At 39.7% G+C, this 19,552-nt stretch overlaps 1 protein-coding gene across 1 annotated transcript in view; it reads left to right on the top strand.

The window, feature by feature from the left end:
• C7 (complement C7) overlaps positions 1–19,552 on the top strand; it is a 56,703-nt gene that overhangs the window by 12,082 nt on the left and 25,069 nt on the right. Inside the window, exons 4-9 of the mRNA XM_048428553.3 lie at positions 848–989; positions 3,614–3,761; positions 5,235–5,373; positions 12,613–12,783; positions 14,008–14,251; positions 17,124–17,237. Coding sequence (XP_048284510.3) covers positions 848–989; positions 3,614–3,761; positions 5,235–5,373; positions 12,613–12,783; positions 14,008–14,251; positions 17,124–17,237 — 958 coding nt within the window. The remainder of the gene's footprint in view (positions 1–847; positions 990–3,613; positions 3,762–5,234; positions 5,374–12,612; positions 12,784–14,007; positions 14,252–17,123; positions 17,238–19,552) is intronic.

Genomic DNA, 19,552 nt, shown 5'->3' with positions numbered 1-19,552 from the left:
ATGTGGACCAAGTGAACTTTAGGACGTCTTAGGACTTTTTCACTTAGTGCAGTAAATTCTTTCGTTTCTTCTTTTCTAAAAGAGGTCTGCTTTTAATGCACTTGCCCTATCAGAGCGCAATTCTCTATCAGCTAGTACGATGCCATTGTTAACACCCCTTAGCATTTGGCTTGCTCATGTTCAGTTTGTACACTTGGCCTCCATATCAGTACTTGTCTTTTCTGGGTTCTTTTTCATGTCTCATCTTTTTTTTTTTCCTGGAAGGCCCAGCTCAAGTCAATCACCTATCATGTTTATTAAGGTTTTCTTCACTTCATCTCCCCACCCTCCAGACAGGGTTTCACAGAGACCCGCCGGCCTCTGCCTACCAAGTGCTGGGATTAAAGGCCTGCGCCACCGCTGTCACTACATCTTAACTCTTTTCCCTCGAACCTTCCCTGCCCTTTCCTCTAACAAAATGCATTTCGTTTTTCTTCTGCTTAATTCCCAGAATATAGCTCTGGCCAAAATGTTAATCATTCTGCATTGTAATGTATTTCTTCCTCAAGTTACTTTTCCAGACAGCTGTCTGGAAGGTTTTTTTTTGTTTTGTTTTGTTTTGTTTTGTTTTGTTTTTTCCCCTCACTCAACAGTGAAAGTAAATCTATGGTTAGAAGCTCTGTGTAAATAGCATTCCAACTGTCAATGAACCTGCGAGCTCATTGATTTCGTGGGTTTTACTTCTGTACCACACGAGAACACGTTTCTGGTCAATGTTTCTCAAATTGAATTAATTCTTAGATTTTATTCCTCAAGGAAACTTGGGATACTCACAGAGAAAATACAAAGAGATCTGCTTTGTTTCCAGACTCGAAGGCGTCCGGTTGCTGTTTACGGGCAGTATGGAGGTTACCCCTGTGTGGGAAGTGCTTTTGAAACCCAGTCCTGCAACCCTGAACAAGGCTGTCCCACTGAGGACGGCTGTGGAGAACGTTTTAGATGTTTCTCAGGTGAGTTGTCTTCCATGGGCTCAGCATGCCAACATAATTCAAATGCTATTTGTTAACTGACTCCACACATATTGGTTTAAATTTATATTGGCCTCCAAATGAATTTTCCCCTTGTATAAGCAAGACTTTTGCTAGTGTAGTAATTGCATAATCAGATAAATTACACACTTAGGTAGCATCCATTCAAAAGCAAGAGAGACGTAAAGGTACGGGCGTTCTTTGGTGTGTTGATAGAATTAAAGCTATTAACAGCCTCAACTAATTTCTTTCTTTCTTCTTTTTGAGACCTGGTGTCTTGTGGATGAGGCCGACATTAAACTCTCTATGTAGCAGAGCGTGACTTTGAACTTGTGATCCTCCACCTCCCTGGTGCTGAGGTTACAGGTGGGAACTCCCCACACTCAACAAAAACAACGTACTGAAGGTTTTTTTCAACTCTCCCCCCCCTTGTTTTTTCTGAGAGAGGATTTCTCTGTGTAGCCCTAGTTGTTCTGGAACTTACTCTGTAAACTAGGCTGGCCTTGAACTCAGAGATCCTTCTGTCTTTGCCTCCCGAATGCTGGGCTTAGAACTGTGTGCTATCATTCTGCAACATATTGGAGTTTTATGAACAGATTAGTAGACCAAGAGTCAGTGTGTTAGAATTTTTCTTTTACTATTATTTTTAAAATTTTGTCATACAATATATTTAAATCATATTCTTTCCCCTCCCCCAAGTCCTCTCAGATCATCCCTACTTCCCCACCTCCCAATTTTGTGTTCTCAAAAAAGAAAAAAATACCCAGACTAATTAAAAAAAAAACCAACCTCAAAAACCATAACAACACTCAAGAAATCATGGAGTCCCTTTGTACTGACCAGTTCCCACTGAGCATGAGGCCTGTTCTGGAGTATGGTTGATACACCCAGTATCATTCCACTGGAAAAAATGATTTTCCCTTGGCTAGTGGGTATACATTGCAAATAGCTTCTTGGTAGGCATGAGACCCTGTGCCCCCTTTCCCTTCTCAGGGTTGAAACCCTGTTTGACCTGACCTTACACAGGTCTTGTGCGTGACAGTTGTCACATATACATGTGTGCATTTTCCTCCCCAGAAAATGCTGTTTGCTTGGGGACACTCATCATCTGACTCTTACAGTCTTTTCACTTCCTCTTCCGCATAGATCCCTGAGCACGGAGGAGAGGGCTTCGATAAAAACATTCCATTTAGGACTGAGTACAGCGAGGTCTACAGTTGCTCTTAAATAGTACTTGTGAAGCTCCTATTTTATTTTGAAAACTCAAACCAGGTGATAACTGCTTCGGGAAGCTTTTACCAATCCCCCAGGAGATAGAATTAGCCAGCAAATCACTTCTCTGTGCTCACTGTGGATCTTACACTGTCCGTAATCCAAATTGGTGACCTGCACATCTCTCTGAAGCTTGGTAGACATAAGCTCTATTTGGCTATTTTCTCGTGAGGAATGCCTGATGCATGGGCAGACTCTCAACAGATGTTTGCCTTGAGTGATACACAGGTGAGCTGCATGATGCACTGTAAAAATTCCTATGCACGAAGCAGCCTTTGAAGAAATAGAGAAAGAATGACCTTCATAACCTGAGGGACAAGGCTCGTTTTCCAAAAGGGATAATATTTAATTCGATATTTAAAAGGCACATCAGAGAGGACTAGAGAACATCCTTCTAGACAGAGAGAATGAGGTATTAGGTCATTGAGATGACAGAAAGCTTGGACCTGCCTACAAATGGTCCAACGTGCTGAGACCATAGGGAGACTGATAAGGAAAAGGCTGGGATGATGCTGGGGAGAAAGACACGGCCAAGATCATCTGGTGCTCTTTTGGTGTTCTGAGTTATCATAATAACAGTGATGTTGCTGACTTATAATGGTTCTGGTCATCATTGCCTTTACTAGCAGATTATACAGCATATGAAAAGTCTAGCAATGACCACACCGTGCAAATTTGTTTCTCAGAACCAGGAAGTCTTCCACAGATGCTGAAAAAATGCTGAGTTTCAACCTAGTTTCATTTTATTTATTTATTTATTTATATTTTATTTGTCTTGGTGTTTTGCCATGGGTATTGGCTTTCTTGGAACTGGAGTTACAGACAGTTGTGAGCTGCCGTGTGGGTACTGGGAATTGAACCTGGGTCCTCTGGAAGAGCAGTCAGTGCTTTTAACTGCTGAGCCATCTCTCTAGCCCCTTGATCTAGTTTCTTTGCTCTAAAAAAATCACACATCTTAATCAACAAGAAAATCACTAGTTTGACATCCAAGTTAACAACTTCAGAAACCGAACAAAAAAGTCGATCTGTTTTCCCTGTACGTGGCACTGTGTGCATCTTGGAGAATGTAGACAAAAAATGCTTGATGATTTTGATTATGGCTTTGACTCTGGACTTCTGAGTTCAGGTCTGTTTTCAATTTGCACTCAGAAAAGGTAAAAATCAGTTCTGTGTGCTTCAAAATGGAGATGAAACCATCACTAGTTCTTCTCCAGACAATCTGAAGATTTGGCTGAGACCTGCACTAGTCTATCAGTGTGGTGCTGGAGTGATCCCAGTCGGTGTTTGCCCCTCCTGCCTCCTTTATGTGTTCTGGGAGTTTCTCTCCTGCCCAGGTCAGTGCATCAGCAAATCCTTGGTTTGCAATGGGGATTCTGATTGTGAAGAAGATGGTGCTGATGAAGACAGATGTGAGGATGCAGAAAGCAGACCTTCCTGTGACATTAATAAACCTCCTCCCAACGTAGAACTTACTGGCAATGGGTAAGGTGCCTTCCGAGAATACCAATGGGCTGTAGGTTTTACTTCTGTTCTGTTTTAGGGCTTGACAAGTCTAATAATAAGTTACCCAACAGCTCAGACATCTTTGCCACATCCTGCTCCAATTAAAAATTCATAGTTGAATATCTATAGATACATGGGGTAAGATGTAGAGCCAGCTTTTGTTCCAGAGACATGGGGATTTAGAGCTGACAGTCTCACATCAAGGGAAACCTCTCGACTACAGGAAAATCTGGAGAGTTGGTCAGTGTAAGAGGAGAAAAAAGGCGGAGAAGGAGAGAGAAACAGAGAGAGAGAGAGAGAGAGAGAGAGAGAGAGAGAGAGAGAGAGAGAGAGAGAGAAAGAGAGAGAGAGAGAGTGATGCGGGAGAATTGTCTGTATTCTGTCAATCATATTTTAATAAAACGCTGATTGGCCAGGCAGGCAGTATAGGCGGGAAAACCAGACAGGAAGTAGAGGTGATGCAATGAGAACAGGAGAATTCTGGGAAGCAGGGAGGTTCCTCTGCCACTCCTGCGCAGATCACCGAAGAGGCAACATGTAACTTGCCCAGCTGAGAAAGGTATGGAGCCATGTGCTAACATAGATAATGATAATGGATTAATGTAAGTTACAAGGACTAATAAGAAGCCTGACCTAATGGGCCAATCAGTTTATAATCTTATGGAGTCTTGTGCGTGATTTTCTTTGGGCTTGCCAGTTGTGGGGTACTGGGCAGGACAGAAACCCCAACAAGCCGGCCGTCATGTTACAAGAGAGAGAGAGAGGAAGAAGAAGAAGAAGAAGAAGAAGAAGAAGAAGAAGAAGAAGAAGAAGAAGAAGAAGAAGAAGAAGAAGAAGAGAGAAACAAAGAAAGAGAGACAGAGTGAGAGAAAGGAAGAGGAGGAGGAGAAGGAAGAGAGAAGAGGGAACATAGCTGAAAGTAAAAGGGAAACCATCTTTTAAAAATTTAGGATCAAGTCAATTCTAGGCTCTATTTTCTAAAATAATCTATCTTAGAAAAATCAACGTGAATTTCCCTACAATAGCGTCAAGTTTATTAACAGAAGAAGAGGGCAGAGCTACTTTAAGGAACACTTCAGCATGCTAAGAGAGTCAGCTGGGAACTCCGGATAGAAAGCAATCTCAGCTCCTGCAGTAACCTTAATTGTATTGGTTTTATCTATAGAATCAATTTTAAAGCAGTTGTTGCCATAGATACAACAGATCCAAGCTCCCCCAATATGTCCTCAGGCTGACAGAGTGTTGGGTTTCCTCTGCTGTTAGTGTTAGCTCTCCTGCCACCAGGAGGAGGCACTAGGGTGTTGCTCCCGTTTGTGCAGCGTCTCAGGTGTTAGGTGTAGAGGATTTTAATGGTTGGCTTTTCGAAGACTTTACTCATATTTGTTTCTCCAGCAGGTACTAGTTCTGGATTTTAATTGCCACCCTGCCTCCTTCTCGTCTCTCTCCTCACAGTTACAACGCACTCACTGGCCAGTTTAGGAGCAGAGTCCTCAACACCATAAGTTTCGGTGGTCAATGCCGGAAAGTGTTCAGTGGGGATGGAAAAGACTTCTACAGACTGAGTGGAAATATTCTTTCGTATACATTTCAGGTACTTAATTACACCAGTTAATTCATTGTAACATTTTGTAGCAACTTTTGTACTTTGTAGCAACCATTTTTATATGCATCAAAATTTCAGTACTAGTTGGGAATTTGTTTGTGGCCTAATATGTGATCAGTTTTTTATTATTTAAAAATTATATATATACACATACATACACATGCAACATGTGTATATACATGTTGTATCATGTATATATCATATATACATATATCACATATACATGTTGTATCATTGTTGACATCTTTCTCATTCCTCCCCTATCATCCTTACTTTCACCTCCCAACTTCATGCACTGTTAGAAAAAGCAAAAAACCAAACCACTGAGTCGATTTACTGCTATCCGTATGTGCATGGGTGTGGAGCCATGCAATGGGGCATGGGTGGCCTCTCCAATTCCGCATCCCTGGAGAAAATCACCTTTACTTCTCTGGGCAGCCATCAGTTGCCAATAGCTCCCCAGTTAGGGGTGAGACTTCCTTAGCCCCTCCATTATTCATCCTGCAAGTCTGGCTGCTGGATCTTGAGCAGGCCTTGGACAGTCAGCCTTAGCTGCTGTGAATTCGTGTGGTCAATTTTCATAAGCATTTTATGTATGCTTAAAAAGAGTTCATGGTTTTGAAGTCTAGCACACAGGTCAACACTATTTTTAATATGTCTCTTAAGCTCATGTGTCATGTGATCTCAGGACCTTTTATTATCTGTCCCGTATGAGTGTTGACATCCAAGGTTCTGACTGGGACTAGTTATGGCGATTTCCTTCCTCTGTCATAGTGGTAGTTCATTTAAAATGAGTTATTTTAAAATTATGAAACAGCTTATACTTACAAAGGCGTCTGGTAACTTATGCTTGCAATTGGAAGAAAACCAATATAGCGAATGCCTATGTGTTTCTATTATCCACATGTTGGAGTAGCATATATCCAGTGACTCACAGGTTCCTACGTACTCATCCTTGATAACATTTCTCTCACCTGCCGGAAGTTACTGTCCTAGGCTTTGTACTAATGCTTCCCTTGTTTGGCTCTGAATGTTTGTCACATACATATCTACATGTATCCAGGCATCTCTAAAAAACTGCTTGTGACTTAGTTTTGCCTGATTTTGTTACTTACAGAAATAGAATATTATTAATTATTTTATGAGTTATGTTTTTCTTGCTAAATTAGGCTTTTAAGATTTATTCATGTTAATGAAGATGGAATTGTCGTCCCTGTTTCCATTTTTTTTTTCTTAAGAAAATGCTTTCAACATTCCTGTGCACGACTCTCACACAAATTCTTTGCATTGTACACATGGCACACAGATCGCTGTTTTGTAGGATCTGCACAATGAAGCCTTGCTGTGATTCCAAATTGACTGCATCCGTTTATATTTTAACAGCAGTGTGGATACGTAGGCATGGCTCCATGCTGTCCTTGTTGGTCCTACCTGACTCCTCGTCTCTGCTTTTGATCAGAGTCCCCTCTTGCTCCCAGCTCCAGCTCTTCAGATGTTCCTATTGTGCTCATCCTGATTTTTGGTACCAATACCAAATATGCCCACACAAAATACTTAGGATTTTGGAGACTTCCTGGGGATTTGGGAATTCAGGGTTTTCCAGTCCAGTACCCTGAACACATTGCACCCACTCCGGTTCATATCCTGACCCTCAAAACTGTCTTCACAGCCTCACCAAAGTGGAGTTTCTGGTCTCATTCTGTTTTAACCTTGTTGTCAGTTTCATCTCTCAACAGCTACCTTTTTACTCCTTTTCTTTCCTTTGTCTCAGAATCACCTGTATTTCCAGTTTCCTTACATTTAGCTTTCAGTTTTTTTTTTAAAACAAAAATGACTTCTGGAAGGAGGACCCTCTGCCCACCCAGATGAGCCCTCTGGAGAAGCAGCTTTGACTATGAATACTAAGGATTAACCTCCAATTTACAGTAGATTGAGTTACTTACAGCGAATACTTATGAAATCCTGGGACTAAAGGAGTCCCAGGGATGGGGAAGGTGGCAAGGAAAAGAGGAATAAAAGGAACGATAGAGGGGGTGAATATGACGTAAGGGCAGGCATGATATTCGTGTATGGAAATGCCATCATAAAAACCTCTAACTTTTGTGCAGTTACAATACGCTAAAAAAGCTTATTGAGTCAAGTAAGTGTGACATCAAACTAACTTAGAAACAAGTATAGCCACCAAGTTTTGAATATCTACTCTGCATTTGCTCTGTTTTAAGCAACAGGTATAGATTTAATCCTTGCACTATTTTTGGAAGGTAATATTTGCTAGTTTGTCATGTGTAAATTGAGGCTTGGAGGACTTTGACTTTTTCCACATTAAAACAGTGTGACCTAGCTTGAGAGGTTCAGATTCTGAAGCCCTTTATTTTATATCACATTTTGTTTCCTCATTTCTTGCATTTCAATTCTGAATTCTATATAACAAGTGACATGTATTATAATCTAACCTCTGGCTTGGAGGGAGAGCACGGAATATGAGCATAGAGATACTAATAATTATTGTTCAGCTTCTATTCTGGAAGGATATGTTGCTAATTCTTTCATAACTAGAAGGGAGCGAAATTGCATATGAATTTTCAAAAGGGTCACATTTAGAACGTCACAGAGAAGAGGAAATAGCAAGGAAGATTATTTTCGAGTTAGCTGGAAGAGAGACACATTAGAAGCCTGTGGCCTCTGAAGAAAATGATTTAACAGCAGCCTGATCCCGACACTCATTTTCCTCAGCAGGGCTTGGTTTGGGGGCTGACGTCTGAAATGTCTTTCCCATCACTGAGTGAAGGTGTTTGTCAGAGGTAGAGGGAAATTATAGCCTGTTACTGAATGCAGAACAGTACTGATTTGCAAATCCAGCCTGAGTGAAGTGAGGTGGAAGGGAGGACAGGCAGTGAGCCAGTCGTCTGAGTGCTAAATACAGCCGTGGAGATGAGGGCAGCGAGAGCTCCCCAGAGTTCAAATAAACAGACCCAGTTCTCACTGTGTGGTCTACTCTCCACCCCATAGAGGGTAGCTTTGAACTTATTTGGGACATCAATATTAATAAGCGTAAAACATGTGTGATCGCTTATAATCTGGGTGTTGGTTATTAACAAAGCAGGCTTTTAGGGAAAGCCTGGGTTCCTCTTGACCAAGCCACTAACCTTGTCATACACATTCTCTACTTATTCTTACTTTTCACACACAAAAGGCAACTGGAAACCAAGCACATGTTAGGGCTCCAGAGTTGCTTGGGAAGGTGACACTCGGCTTCCTTCATTCTCAGCATGGGGCCTGTTGTAGATGGGAGTGAATTACAGACCACACTGGACACAGGTCATCGATTCTTCTGATTTTGGTTATGAATGTGTTTCATATTTCATAATGTTGTTTGAAGAGAGACCTTGCATACATATAAAGGAATAATGAAAAAGTTCACTTCAATATTAAATTATTGGAGTCTCTACTTCCTTTATTGATATGAGAATGAGAGTGCTTATATTTCCCAGCCACCCTGAGCCAAATAATCACACAGAAACTATATAAATTACAACACTGTTTGGCCAATGGCTCAGGCATATTTCTAGCTAGCTCTTACATCTAAAATTAACCCATAATTCTTATCTATGGTTAGTTATGTGGCTTGGCACCTTTTCTCAGTGTAGCATTTTCGCTTTGCTTTTTCGTGTCTGGCTTGTCAGACACTCAGACCACAGACTGAGTGTTTTCTTTCCCAGAATTCCCCTAGTCTTGTTGCCCTGCCTATACTTCCTGTCTGGTTACTGGTCAATCAGCACTTTATTAAACCAATACAAGTGACAAATCTTTACAGGCTACAAGAACATGATCCTACACCTTTTCTCCCTTTTGTCTTTTTAAAACAAGAACTCTGAATCTAATCTCCTTTGTTTAGCTTTATTCCTGACCATTGTCCATACAGCTTGTAACCAACACTCTAAACAAAGACAAACATTCATAATCCACTTTTTTGGGGGAATGTGGGTATAGTTTTCTGGCTACTTCCTGTTGATTGAGGTTGATCTTAAGATTGATAATCTTACGGGCATCTAAAGAAAATTTAGGGTTATGGTCAAGTCCTACCTGAATATTATGTGAGACTGGATAATCTCAGTCAGCGGTCTTGAGGCTGTTCTAGATATAGAACTTAGAGGAAACTGCATCAGAGGTTCTCTGAAACTTTGGATCATCTGGGTCATCTGTTCCCATTGGAGATTTTTCAGGGGATCTTTCTTGATCAAACCTTATTTTTCTTAACCCAGAATGAATCCACAGCCTCACATTTTCTGTGTAAACAAAAGCAAAACCTCTTCTTCAAAGTAACATATTTTTTAACTTAAATTTTGAAGTCAAAGGATTAATCCAGCAATGTTTATAATCAAATGTCTTTTAGCAACTGTTCTTCCTTCCTCAGCAGTCAAACAATTCAAAGATAACAGTATACACAATAACATACAGTATCCAAAGTCTTTGTATATTTTCCATCTTTATATGGCTTTAATATTTTTTACTCTATTTCTTTTATTTTTATTTTTAATTGTTGGGTTTTTGAGTCAGGGTATCTTTGTCTATCTGGAATTCACTCTATAGCCCAGGCTGCCCTTGAACTCACAGAGATCCTCTTGCCTCTGCCTCCCCAAATGCTGGGATTAAAGTTGGGTGCCACCACACCCAACTACACTCTTTCTTTTTTTTAAAAAAGGACTTTCTTTACCCCTTTTCTTTTCTCTCCCAAGTCTACATATATTTTTAAACACACTGTAAACCATTTAGAAGTTTTTTTCCATCTGAATCTATCTTTACTGTATATCTCTCTTTTTCTGACCACATGAATTTTTAATTTGCTAAGTGATATGGCTAGAATTAAAGACGTGGCTTTGGCAGCTGTTTCCCCCCTACTCCTTGGCTTTCTCAGAGTCTAGCTTCATGGCAGAAGCATTGGCAGAAGCTAGGTTTTTTTCCCCACAACTCTGTTTCCAAGTCCTTGCTACCACCAAGAAGCATGCCAATGGTTCCTCATAAACACCATTTAAGTGTTTGGTGGCAGGGCCTCTTAAAAGAGCTGAGAGGTTTTTGCCACTAATGCTTAGTTAGGAAGCCTCTCTTAACGGAGCTGTGCCTCTGCTCCCCCCTAGCAAAGAGAGCCCACCCGAGACAATGCTGCTACCAAGAAGTCGTGCTTGAGTCTATTCTTTCCTGTATAGAATCTTTTTTTCTTTTTTTTTTGAGCTTTCTCAAGATTTATGTGGAAATTCTTGGCAAACGTTCAGCTGCCATTTGTAGTGCAGACTGCGGTTATGTTTCTTGGCCACTCTGACCCAAATGATCATACAGAAACTACATTAATTACAACACTGTTCGACAATGCTTGTATCATGATATTTTTATATGTGCCTGTCATCCTGCTTTGCTCATATTCATTTACATTACTTTGTGTTCCTTCTTCTTCTCCTGCTGATGTCCTTTCTTCTACTGCTGCGGGAGCTCCTTCCACTCCTTCAGCCAATCGCCGCTGAGTTACTAGCCCATTGGGGCGTGGTCTCTTTTTCTTTAAAAAGAGCAGCAGTTGTCCTCCTCTCCCTCTCTGGCTTCCGGCTCTGCTTCTGGCTTCTAGACTCCTTTCCTGTTCGCGCGGAGAGGCTGTTGTCTGGGACGGTAATCTGTAAGTTTTTTCCCCTTTGAATAAATAACCATTCTATTAATCATAATTCCAAACTGGTGTGGTATTGTCTGTGACTTACGCCTTCATTCTACCAAATAGCCTTCTGCTTATCTATCTATCTATCTATCTATCTATCTATCTATCTATCTATCTATCTATCTATCTATCTATCTATCATCGTTAACTGTAGATTCCCCATATGCGAGAAAGCACACAGCAGTTAACTTTCTGTGTTTGGCTTATTTCACCAATGATGATCTTTACTTCCATCTATTTTTCTGCAAATGACATAATTCCAGTATTTTATTGAAGAATACTGTGTATGGCATACACAGCCCATACGTTCCTTGAGTGTTAGTAATATTTATTTATGCTTTTATAATGAAAACAGATGTGTGTGAAACAGAAATGCTTGTGGAAGGTGAGTTCCAATTTGACTGCTCCATAAAGTAGAAACTGAGAAAGGAAACATTTTAGCAAATCTGTTTTGTACTATGCAAACTCACATTTTCAGCAGATTTGTTGCCTATAATATTAAAATACTAAGAGACTTTTACACAAGGAATTGTCTTGCAAAATGGTGAAAAAAAGCACGTCATTCTTTAGCTCTGGAGCCTGTAGCTATAGAGTATGATTGTATGTATTCAATGTTGGGTACCCTTTACACAGGAGACAGCCTAAAGTGGTCACTCTCATGCTTTCTACAAGATTCTTGTTCTATTTATGATACTTGCCAGTTCTTGTGTTTATTTTCTTCTGATGCATGGTAAAGTCAATGATAAATGAGTCATTTATCTCTTCAAGAAGGACACTACTCTGCCACATGTGACTGACCTGTAGTCTGTTTTAAAATTCTTGTGGGCTCGTCCTTTTTTTTATCATTTATTATTGGAAAAACAGAATTGAATTTTAGCATTAATTCAATAGAATCAAGTTTAAACTGGCGTCATGTCACAAAGTCCAAATGATCTCATTGTTTTACGTCATCTATCTATTTCTCTGTTCTCAACATGAAAAATCAAGAGCCGAACCCTTCCAGTTCTCCCTTAGTATAGCTGTCTGGGTTCGTTCACTCCTGGGCTAGATGCTGAGGAAAGAAAACTAAAATATATTTGTACACAAATGTGTCTTGTGAGTCACGTTGCGTTACTGTCACTGATCCTACAACTCTCGTTCAGCAGAGTTGTCTTAGAACAAACACTTTCCGTAGACAGGCCTGACTTTGTTGCGAGTCTTAGTTGCTTTGTGTAAGTGCAGAGGTTTGTGCTCATGGGAAACTGTGTGAAGAAAGGACATATCCTTTTTTCAATTTATTTATTTTTATTTTATATGCATTTGTGTTTTGCTTACATGTATGTCCGCGTGAGGGTGTTAGATGTTGGATTTATAGATGGTAGGGTGCTGGGAATTGGACCTGGGTCCTCTGTAAAAGCAGTCAGTGCTCTTAACTACTGAGTCCTCTCTCCAGACCCCAAAACATGCATCTTAAATGATACAACAAAAGCATCTTGGATATATATCAAGTCCTTATTTGGTTAGAGTAAAAGGGTTTCTTTTTCTTACAGGTCAAAATAAATAATGATTTTGACTATGAGTTTTACAACAGTAGCTGGGCTTATGTAAAACACGAAACCAGAGAATTTGAATCATCCTCTTCGGGCAAATTCCCATTTCACTCTTACTCATCTGATGACCAGAATCGTATTTCAGGGGACAACAACAACTACAAGAAAAAGGTTAGTAGGAAACAGTAACCATTTTTTTCTGTTTTTACCGAGTGTTATTGGCTTTAACAAAGGTGTATTTATCAAATGTACTAATTTTCTGTTTTATATTAAGGCATAATAACTCCTTTAACAGACAATGCATTCTTTAAAGGTACATTGTTTTGTTATTTGATAATATATTTTTTCTCATTAAATATTTATTATTATTATTATTATTATTATTATTATTATTAGAGACAGAGTCTTGTGTATTCCCAGTCTGGCCTTGAATTTGTTGTGCAGCTGAGGCTAATTTTGCACCACTACTGATCATCTTGCTTCCTCCCCTTTCAAGTGTTGGGATTATAGGTGTGCATCATGGTGCCTGGAGTGTTTCATTATTTCCCTCCCTCCCTGCCTCCTGTCTTCCCTGCCCTTCCTCTTCTTTTCACTTCTTTTTCTCTCTGCCACCTTCCCTGCCTCCTTCCTTCCTTCCTTCCTTCCTTCCTTCCTTCCTTCCTTCCTTCCTCTCTTCCTTCCCTCCTTCCTTCCTTTTTTCTTTTCTTTTTTGAGGGCAGATCTCATGCAGTTCATTCTAGCTTTAAACTCCAGATACTCCTGCCACTAGAGTTCTGGGTTAACAGGCATGAACCATCATGTCTGACTGTAAAGTTAGCAGTTTGTTTAATCATGAAAGGGCAGCATAAGGAAAACAGATTCTATGTGTTTTATAACTAAGAAGCCGGCTGTGGAATATGAATGAGTTAAGATGTTTATCATCTCTGGATTACACTGTTCACACTGTAGAGACTTAGTGCAAGGTCCGCTTTTGAATATTATCGAAAGGCTACTAGGAAATGTTCAAAAGACCTCATTAAATAAATGGCTGAACCTGTAAATATCCCAGTAGGAGAGATAAGTAATATATTCTCCTTCCCTGTAAGTTGTGGTCAACTGTGACTTTAAAATATATTACTTTGAACACTTTCTTCAAACCTAGTTTAGCAGGCGTAATGAAGTCAGTTCCCTTTTCCTAGTCGAGATGAGCATGTCTCACATATTATCCTTATTTGGGCTCCAGAATTCTTCAGGTTTCTTCATGAAGGTGAGCTCAGTAGAAACCTCATTATATCTTAAGAAAAATTAGACTAGGTGACAGGAATGGACATCTGATCAAAATGATGGATTGGCAACTATTGATTGTATGATTTTAGCTTCTACCTAAAACTCCTTTTACCCTTTCTTTCCCCCCAGAGCTATCAGTTGTTGGTTGTTAAGAACAGTGTTGAAGTGGCCCAGTTCATTAATAATAATCCTGACTTTTTACAACTTGCTGAGCCATTCTGGAAGGAGCTCTCCCATCTTCCCACTCTGTACGACTACAGTGCCTACCGACGGCTCATTGACCAGTACGGGACACATTATCTGCAGTCCGGGTCCTTAGGAGGAGAATACAGAGTTCTCTTTTATCTGGATTCAGGAAATGCCAAACACAGCGGTACAGTATTAAAAGTGTTATCTGAAAGCATCTGAAGAGCTTAAATGGGAGAGGGTATACACGGCTAACTTACACTTTTAAGCTGTGAAATTCGATAAACCACAGAGGAGTCCAAAATTGCAGGAATCTATTATGCTCTACTTAAATTCTCAGATGATTTAAGAAATGTCTGCCTACTCTTTTGAATAATATCACGTTAAACCATTACCAGTATCAGCTGTCTCTAGAGAGTGTTAGATTTTTTTTTATAATACTTGACTGTCTTTCCCATTTCTTGGATTAAGAAGTACTTCTATTTTAAACAAATGTCTAAGTTAGCTTCCACACAACTTGTTCAGTCTGTTTGCTTATACATCTTATGACCAGCTGCTGGGGTGGCACCTCCCACAGTGGACTGGCCCTTCCTGGATCAATTATTCGTAAAAAATGTCCCAAGGACAGATCAGTATGATGGAGACCATTCCTCAGTCAAGGTTCCTTCTCCCCAGGTATCTCTAGTTTGTGCTTAGCTGGTGAGAACTAAATCACATTGATACCCAGAATTCTCACTTTCATCGCCTGAGATGGGTACCGTGATCCCCACCACCACTACACACACGAGGCTTGGTGTCTTGGTGTTATGATGAGACTCTCTGAGGTCACATAAATGGCAGGGAAAGGGTTTGAAGTCAGAATGAACTGGTAACATAACCAACCTAGCTTTCCCTCTGTGCTGCTACAGCTGATGGATTTTTTTTAGAAAATGAGCATGCTACTGGAATTCTTGCTTTGGGGATTCCAGCTTGAAATGATGGCCCTCACCATCTGCTCAGATGAGGGGTACTTTCCCTGTCCCATCTCTCCAGAGAATGTTCTGTTTGCCTAAGTAATGTTTCATGTCAAACCTTCTCTTTCACCTTGGGCAGCTGCCCACAATTCCTTCATTGCAACTCATCTCTTCAAGGTCTTTCACTTCAGGAAAGATTCTGTTCTGAACTTTCTGAATAAAAACTCTTCCATGGGATTTAAGAAGAGCTTGTAGTTTTTCCTTATGGGGTAATTTAATCTTTTCCTTGCTTCCATGAACCTTTTCAGTTTCCTACAAGTTAAATTTTAATAGAATTTGAACTTCTCTTGTTTCATAAGTTGAAAATGAATTCACAAATACTGTTTAGTTTTTTTAGCAGTATTTCTTTGAAAGATTAATCTTGCAAATGGCTCGATATGAACTTAGTTTCACTCCTAAATCCAAAATTTTGTGGCATTTACAAGGAGGTTGCAATTACATTGAGATTCTACCCTACTCCAGCAAGCAATCATTAAGAAAACAATAAGGGCTATTGAGGTTACAGAGAAAAAAGAACCTTGTATTGTGATGACAGGGCTATCAATTTGTCCAACTTCTGTGGAATCAGCATTGAAAAATTGAAAATAGGCCTACCATATGATCCAGCCATACCATTTCTGGATATCTAAGTAAAAGACTCTTAGCATACTGCAGTATGTCATTGCACTAATGACAACATCAATTATACTCCTAAGAACTAAACCATGAGATCAGCCTAGATGTCCATCAAGAGATGAACAGATTATTGGTGAGTCAGAGCCTTCTGGGTTTAGCCCCTCAGCTCAACAATAAGACAGAGTCTCTTCAGTCTTGATTCTCTTGGCATTGACTACGTGTTCCACCAGGGTGTGTAGATACTCTGTTTTCATTCATCTTGTACCCCTGACCACATTGGCTACAAAGGAGGGCTATCTTGTTTCTATTTCCTTTCATTAGAAACCACAGATACCAAGTGAGTAGGGCCAGGAGTTTAGGAATTAGTTTGTATAGGCTCGAAATTCACCTTTTAGAATCTCCAGGAAGTGAGTAGGAAGCCCTCATATGCCCGCTTCTATCTATTTGTTTTATTTCTACAAAACTGACCGTGAGTATGAAATGCAGCTCTGTGAAGTTTCAGTTTCTGATTCCTCTATGCATTTCTGTGAAAGTTATTTGGGATTTCTTCCCACCCCCACCCTTCAGCCAAAGCTAGTAGGGGGAAAATAACAAAATCCAAGCATCCTCTTTTCTGAACTTTGCCCTTAGAGAGCACTTGAAACTGCACGTATTTTGTTACTCTTCAGGAAATTGCCACAGACAGCTGGAAACCACTCCTTTTTATTATGCAGAAAGTTGTTTATTCTACCATCATCTATAATCCTGCATAATTAAGAAAATCACAATTAATATCCATTAAAATGGAATTAGTTCAGTATTTTATAGAACATTCCTTTAATCACACAAGATGGTGGAGCTCAGAGTGACTATAGTTATTTTCTAAAGAGTTTCTATTATAATTTTATTTATTTTTTTCATGTTCCATAACGGCCCCAGTTCCCCCTCCCTCCCCTCCTTCCGTCCCCACCTACCCCCCCCCACCTACCCCCATCCCACAGAGCAGCTAGGTGAAAAGGACCCTGAGAGGGACACACATGGTGGTCCCAGGAAAGAGAAATAGTTAAGATCTCCAGGGTAAACTGGGAAGGGAGAAGAAGGGCAGGATGGGTAATGGGAACATGAGGGCTTGAAATGGCCGAGTTGGGGAAGGGATGAAGAGAGGGGAGCAATGAGAGAGATATCTTGATTGAGGGAGCCATTATGAGGCTAGGGAGAAACCTGGAACTAGGGAAATTCCCAGGAAACTAGAAGGATGACCCCAAATAAGAGTCCTAGCAGTAGTGGGCAGGGTTCCTGAACTGGTCTTCCCCTATAATCAGATTGGTGACTATCCTAATTGGCATCATGGAAACCACTTCTAGTTCCCACTTTTACCCCTGGCTATATCCTGAAGAACTTCTTTAATGAACTAAACATAAACTAAACCTTGGCTTTTGCCTTTCTTCCCAGATGCTGTGTCAGACCAGGGGAAGAAATGTTCTTCTTCAGCTATTCGGTCTTATTTTTTGCGTTCATCTTATGAGAGATGCAAGGAACTGGATGACGCTTTCAAATCAGCTTCAGGTAAATGATAAAGAGTTCAATTTTCATTCCTAGCTTGGCCTTGATCATCTTATAATTAATTAAGTTTCGATTTCCAAGGCATTTTAATCATTAGTGGGTATTCTGCTTCAAAAAATTTATTTGATTATCTTTATTTTTTATTGTTTTACTATTTTCCTTTTTTCGAGATAGGTTCTCACTATGTTACCAATCTACACTTGAATCTCTGGGTTCTTGTTATCCTTCTGACACAAGGAAATTTGGGGACCCCCATACTGAGCACTGTGTGGTACCAGGAAAATTTGGGCCTCTTTAGATTCCTAGTGTTGTTGATTAAATAATTTGAAAATGAATTGACTAGAAAGTTTGTGGACAATATTACATAGCAAGAACATGAGATGTATATTGTGAAATATTTGTTTACACTGTAAAGATGTTTCTCTGCCTAAGGTACCTTCTGATTTTGATTTAATAGAGAGATGAATGAATGGCCAATATCTAGGCAGGAACAGGTTAGGTAGGACTTCCAGGGACAGAGAGGATTCTGGGAAGAAGAAAGGCAGAGGCAGAGGAAGCAAGGTGAGCAGTATGGAGATGAGATAATGAACCACATGTCAGAAAGGAGACTTAAAAACATGGGTTAATTTAAGTTATAAAAGTAGTTAGGAAAAAGCCTAAGCTAAGGTCAAGCTTTCATAATTAATAAGTCTCTGGATCATTATTTGAAGGTTAGCGGCCTAAAGATAATCCAAGAAGAAAGCTTGCTGCAGATGTAAATGCATGGATTTGGGTTCTTTGTTGCTGCACTTACCTTGCTTTCTTGGGGAAGGGGAGTGATTTAGCCAGAGCGGAGGGTTTCTGGGGTCTGGAGACAGAGCACACAAGCTGAAAAATTGCATTAATTTTGTAGAAGCTGCTCATCCTAATCTGGTTTGTCAGTAAGGCAATGATTCCCAATCTTTCATGCTCACAAGCGTCACTTGGGGAAAGAGAGAAAATGTAGATTCCGAGGAATTCTTCCTCAGATATTTTTCCCACTCTCTCTTTTTAAAATAATGATTTTTAATTTTAATTTTTTGTATTTGCGTTTGGCCTGCATGTATGTGTGTGAGGGTGTAAAATCTTGGTGTTCTGGACAGTTGTGAGCTGCCATGTGGGTGCTGGGAATTGAAACTGGGTCCTTGGAAGAGCAGTCAGTGCTCTTAACCATGATGCATCTCAACCTCCCCAGATATTCTTATAGGTCTTGTCTGAGCTCAGAAATCTGCAGACACCCAGCTGGTGGTGGTCTCATTAACTCATGGCTTGGACTTGTGAGATATTACATCAAAAAGCCTACTATTTGCATATCAAACCCAGAATTAACAATGAAAATGAGGAGGCGCTCAATTTATTAAAAATACCAGGTTTTCATAATTTCTCATTATAAAAGTACAGTGTGTTCATTTGAAAAAAAATTGCAAAATTTGGACAGTTACAAAAAGGAAATGGAAATCACTCAAAATGTGATCTGTAAGATTAGAAATGTCTAGTTGTGACCTTTGTAAGAGCCAATTATAAGTCTAGATAAAAATATGTCTGAAATTCTGAGGCACATAAATGGAAAATAGGAATTCAATTAGCATTCAAACTTTTCAGAGCACTTCTCATATTTTAGGTAATGTATTCCTGTTAAGTAACAGCTTTTAAAAATTATTAATATGCTATATGTAGGGCTATTGTTTTTCTCGACTATTTTATCACAAAGAATTTCAAATACAGACAATGTAGGGGACATAATAGTTGTTTCTATACAGATCACCTATACATAACAATTTTATTTGACCTTTTGTCACACATATACATAAATGTTTATAATATTGACAGGTTATTTAACAACATCAACGATTATGTGTTTAAAAAGCTTATGTGAGTTATGGAATTATTTGAAAGTAAGTTTCATCTTCATGATACTTCAATATGTGTATGCTTCTTCTAATGATATTCTTCTGCAAAGCATTCATGATGTTCTTATTGAAATAAGGTATTTAAAACTAATTTTATATTATCCTTTATTTCAGTCCATAGATGTTTTCTTCTTTTTCTTCTCCATCATCGTTTAGATAGAGTCTCATGTGTCCCAGGTAGACAGTCAACATTCTCTGTAGTAGAGGGTGACTTTGAACGTCTGATCCTATCTGCCTCCTGAATGAATGCTGAGATTATAGGCCTGTGCTCGCTCCTACAGCTAGTTTTATGTACTGCAGGTGTGAGCGCAGGGTTTCCCAAAGGGTAGGAAATGCTGTACCAGCTAAATTATAGCCCCAGCCGCCTACTTTTCAATCGTATTTTTTCTG

Source organism: Myodes glareolus, chromosome 15 (genome assembly GCF_982192425.1).
Source record: "Myodes glareolus chromosome 15, mMyoGla1.1, whole genome shotgun sequence".
Classification (NCBI taxonomy): domain Eukaryota; kingdom Metazoa; phylum Chordata; class Mammalia; order Rodentia; family Cricetidae; genus Myodes; species Myodes glareolus.
Note: the sequence above shows the minus strand (reverse complement) of the source record. Positions and strands in the feature narration are given on the sequence as shown.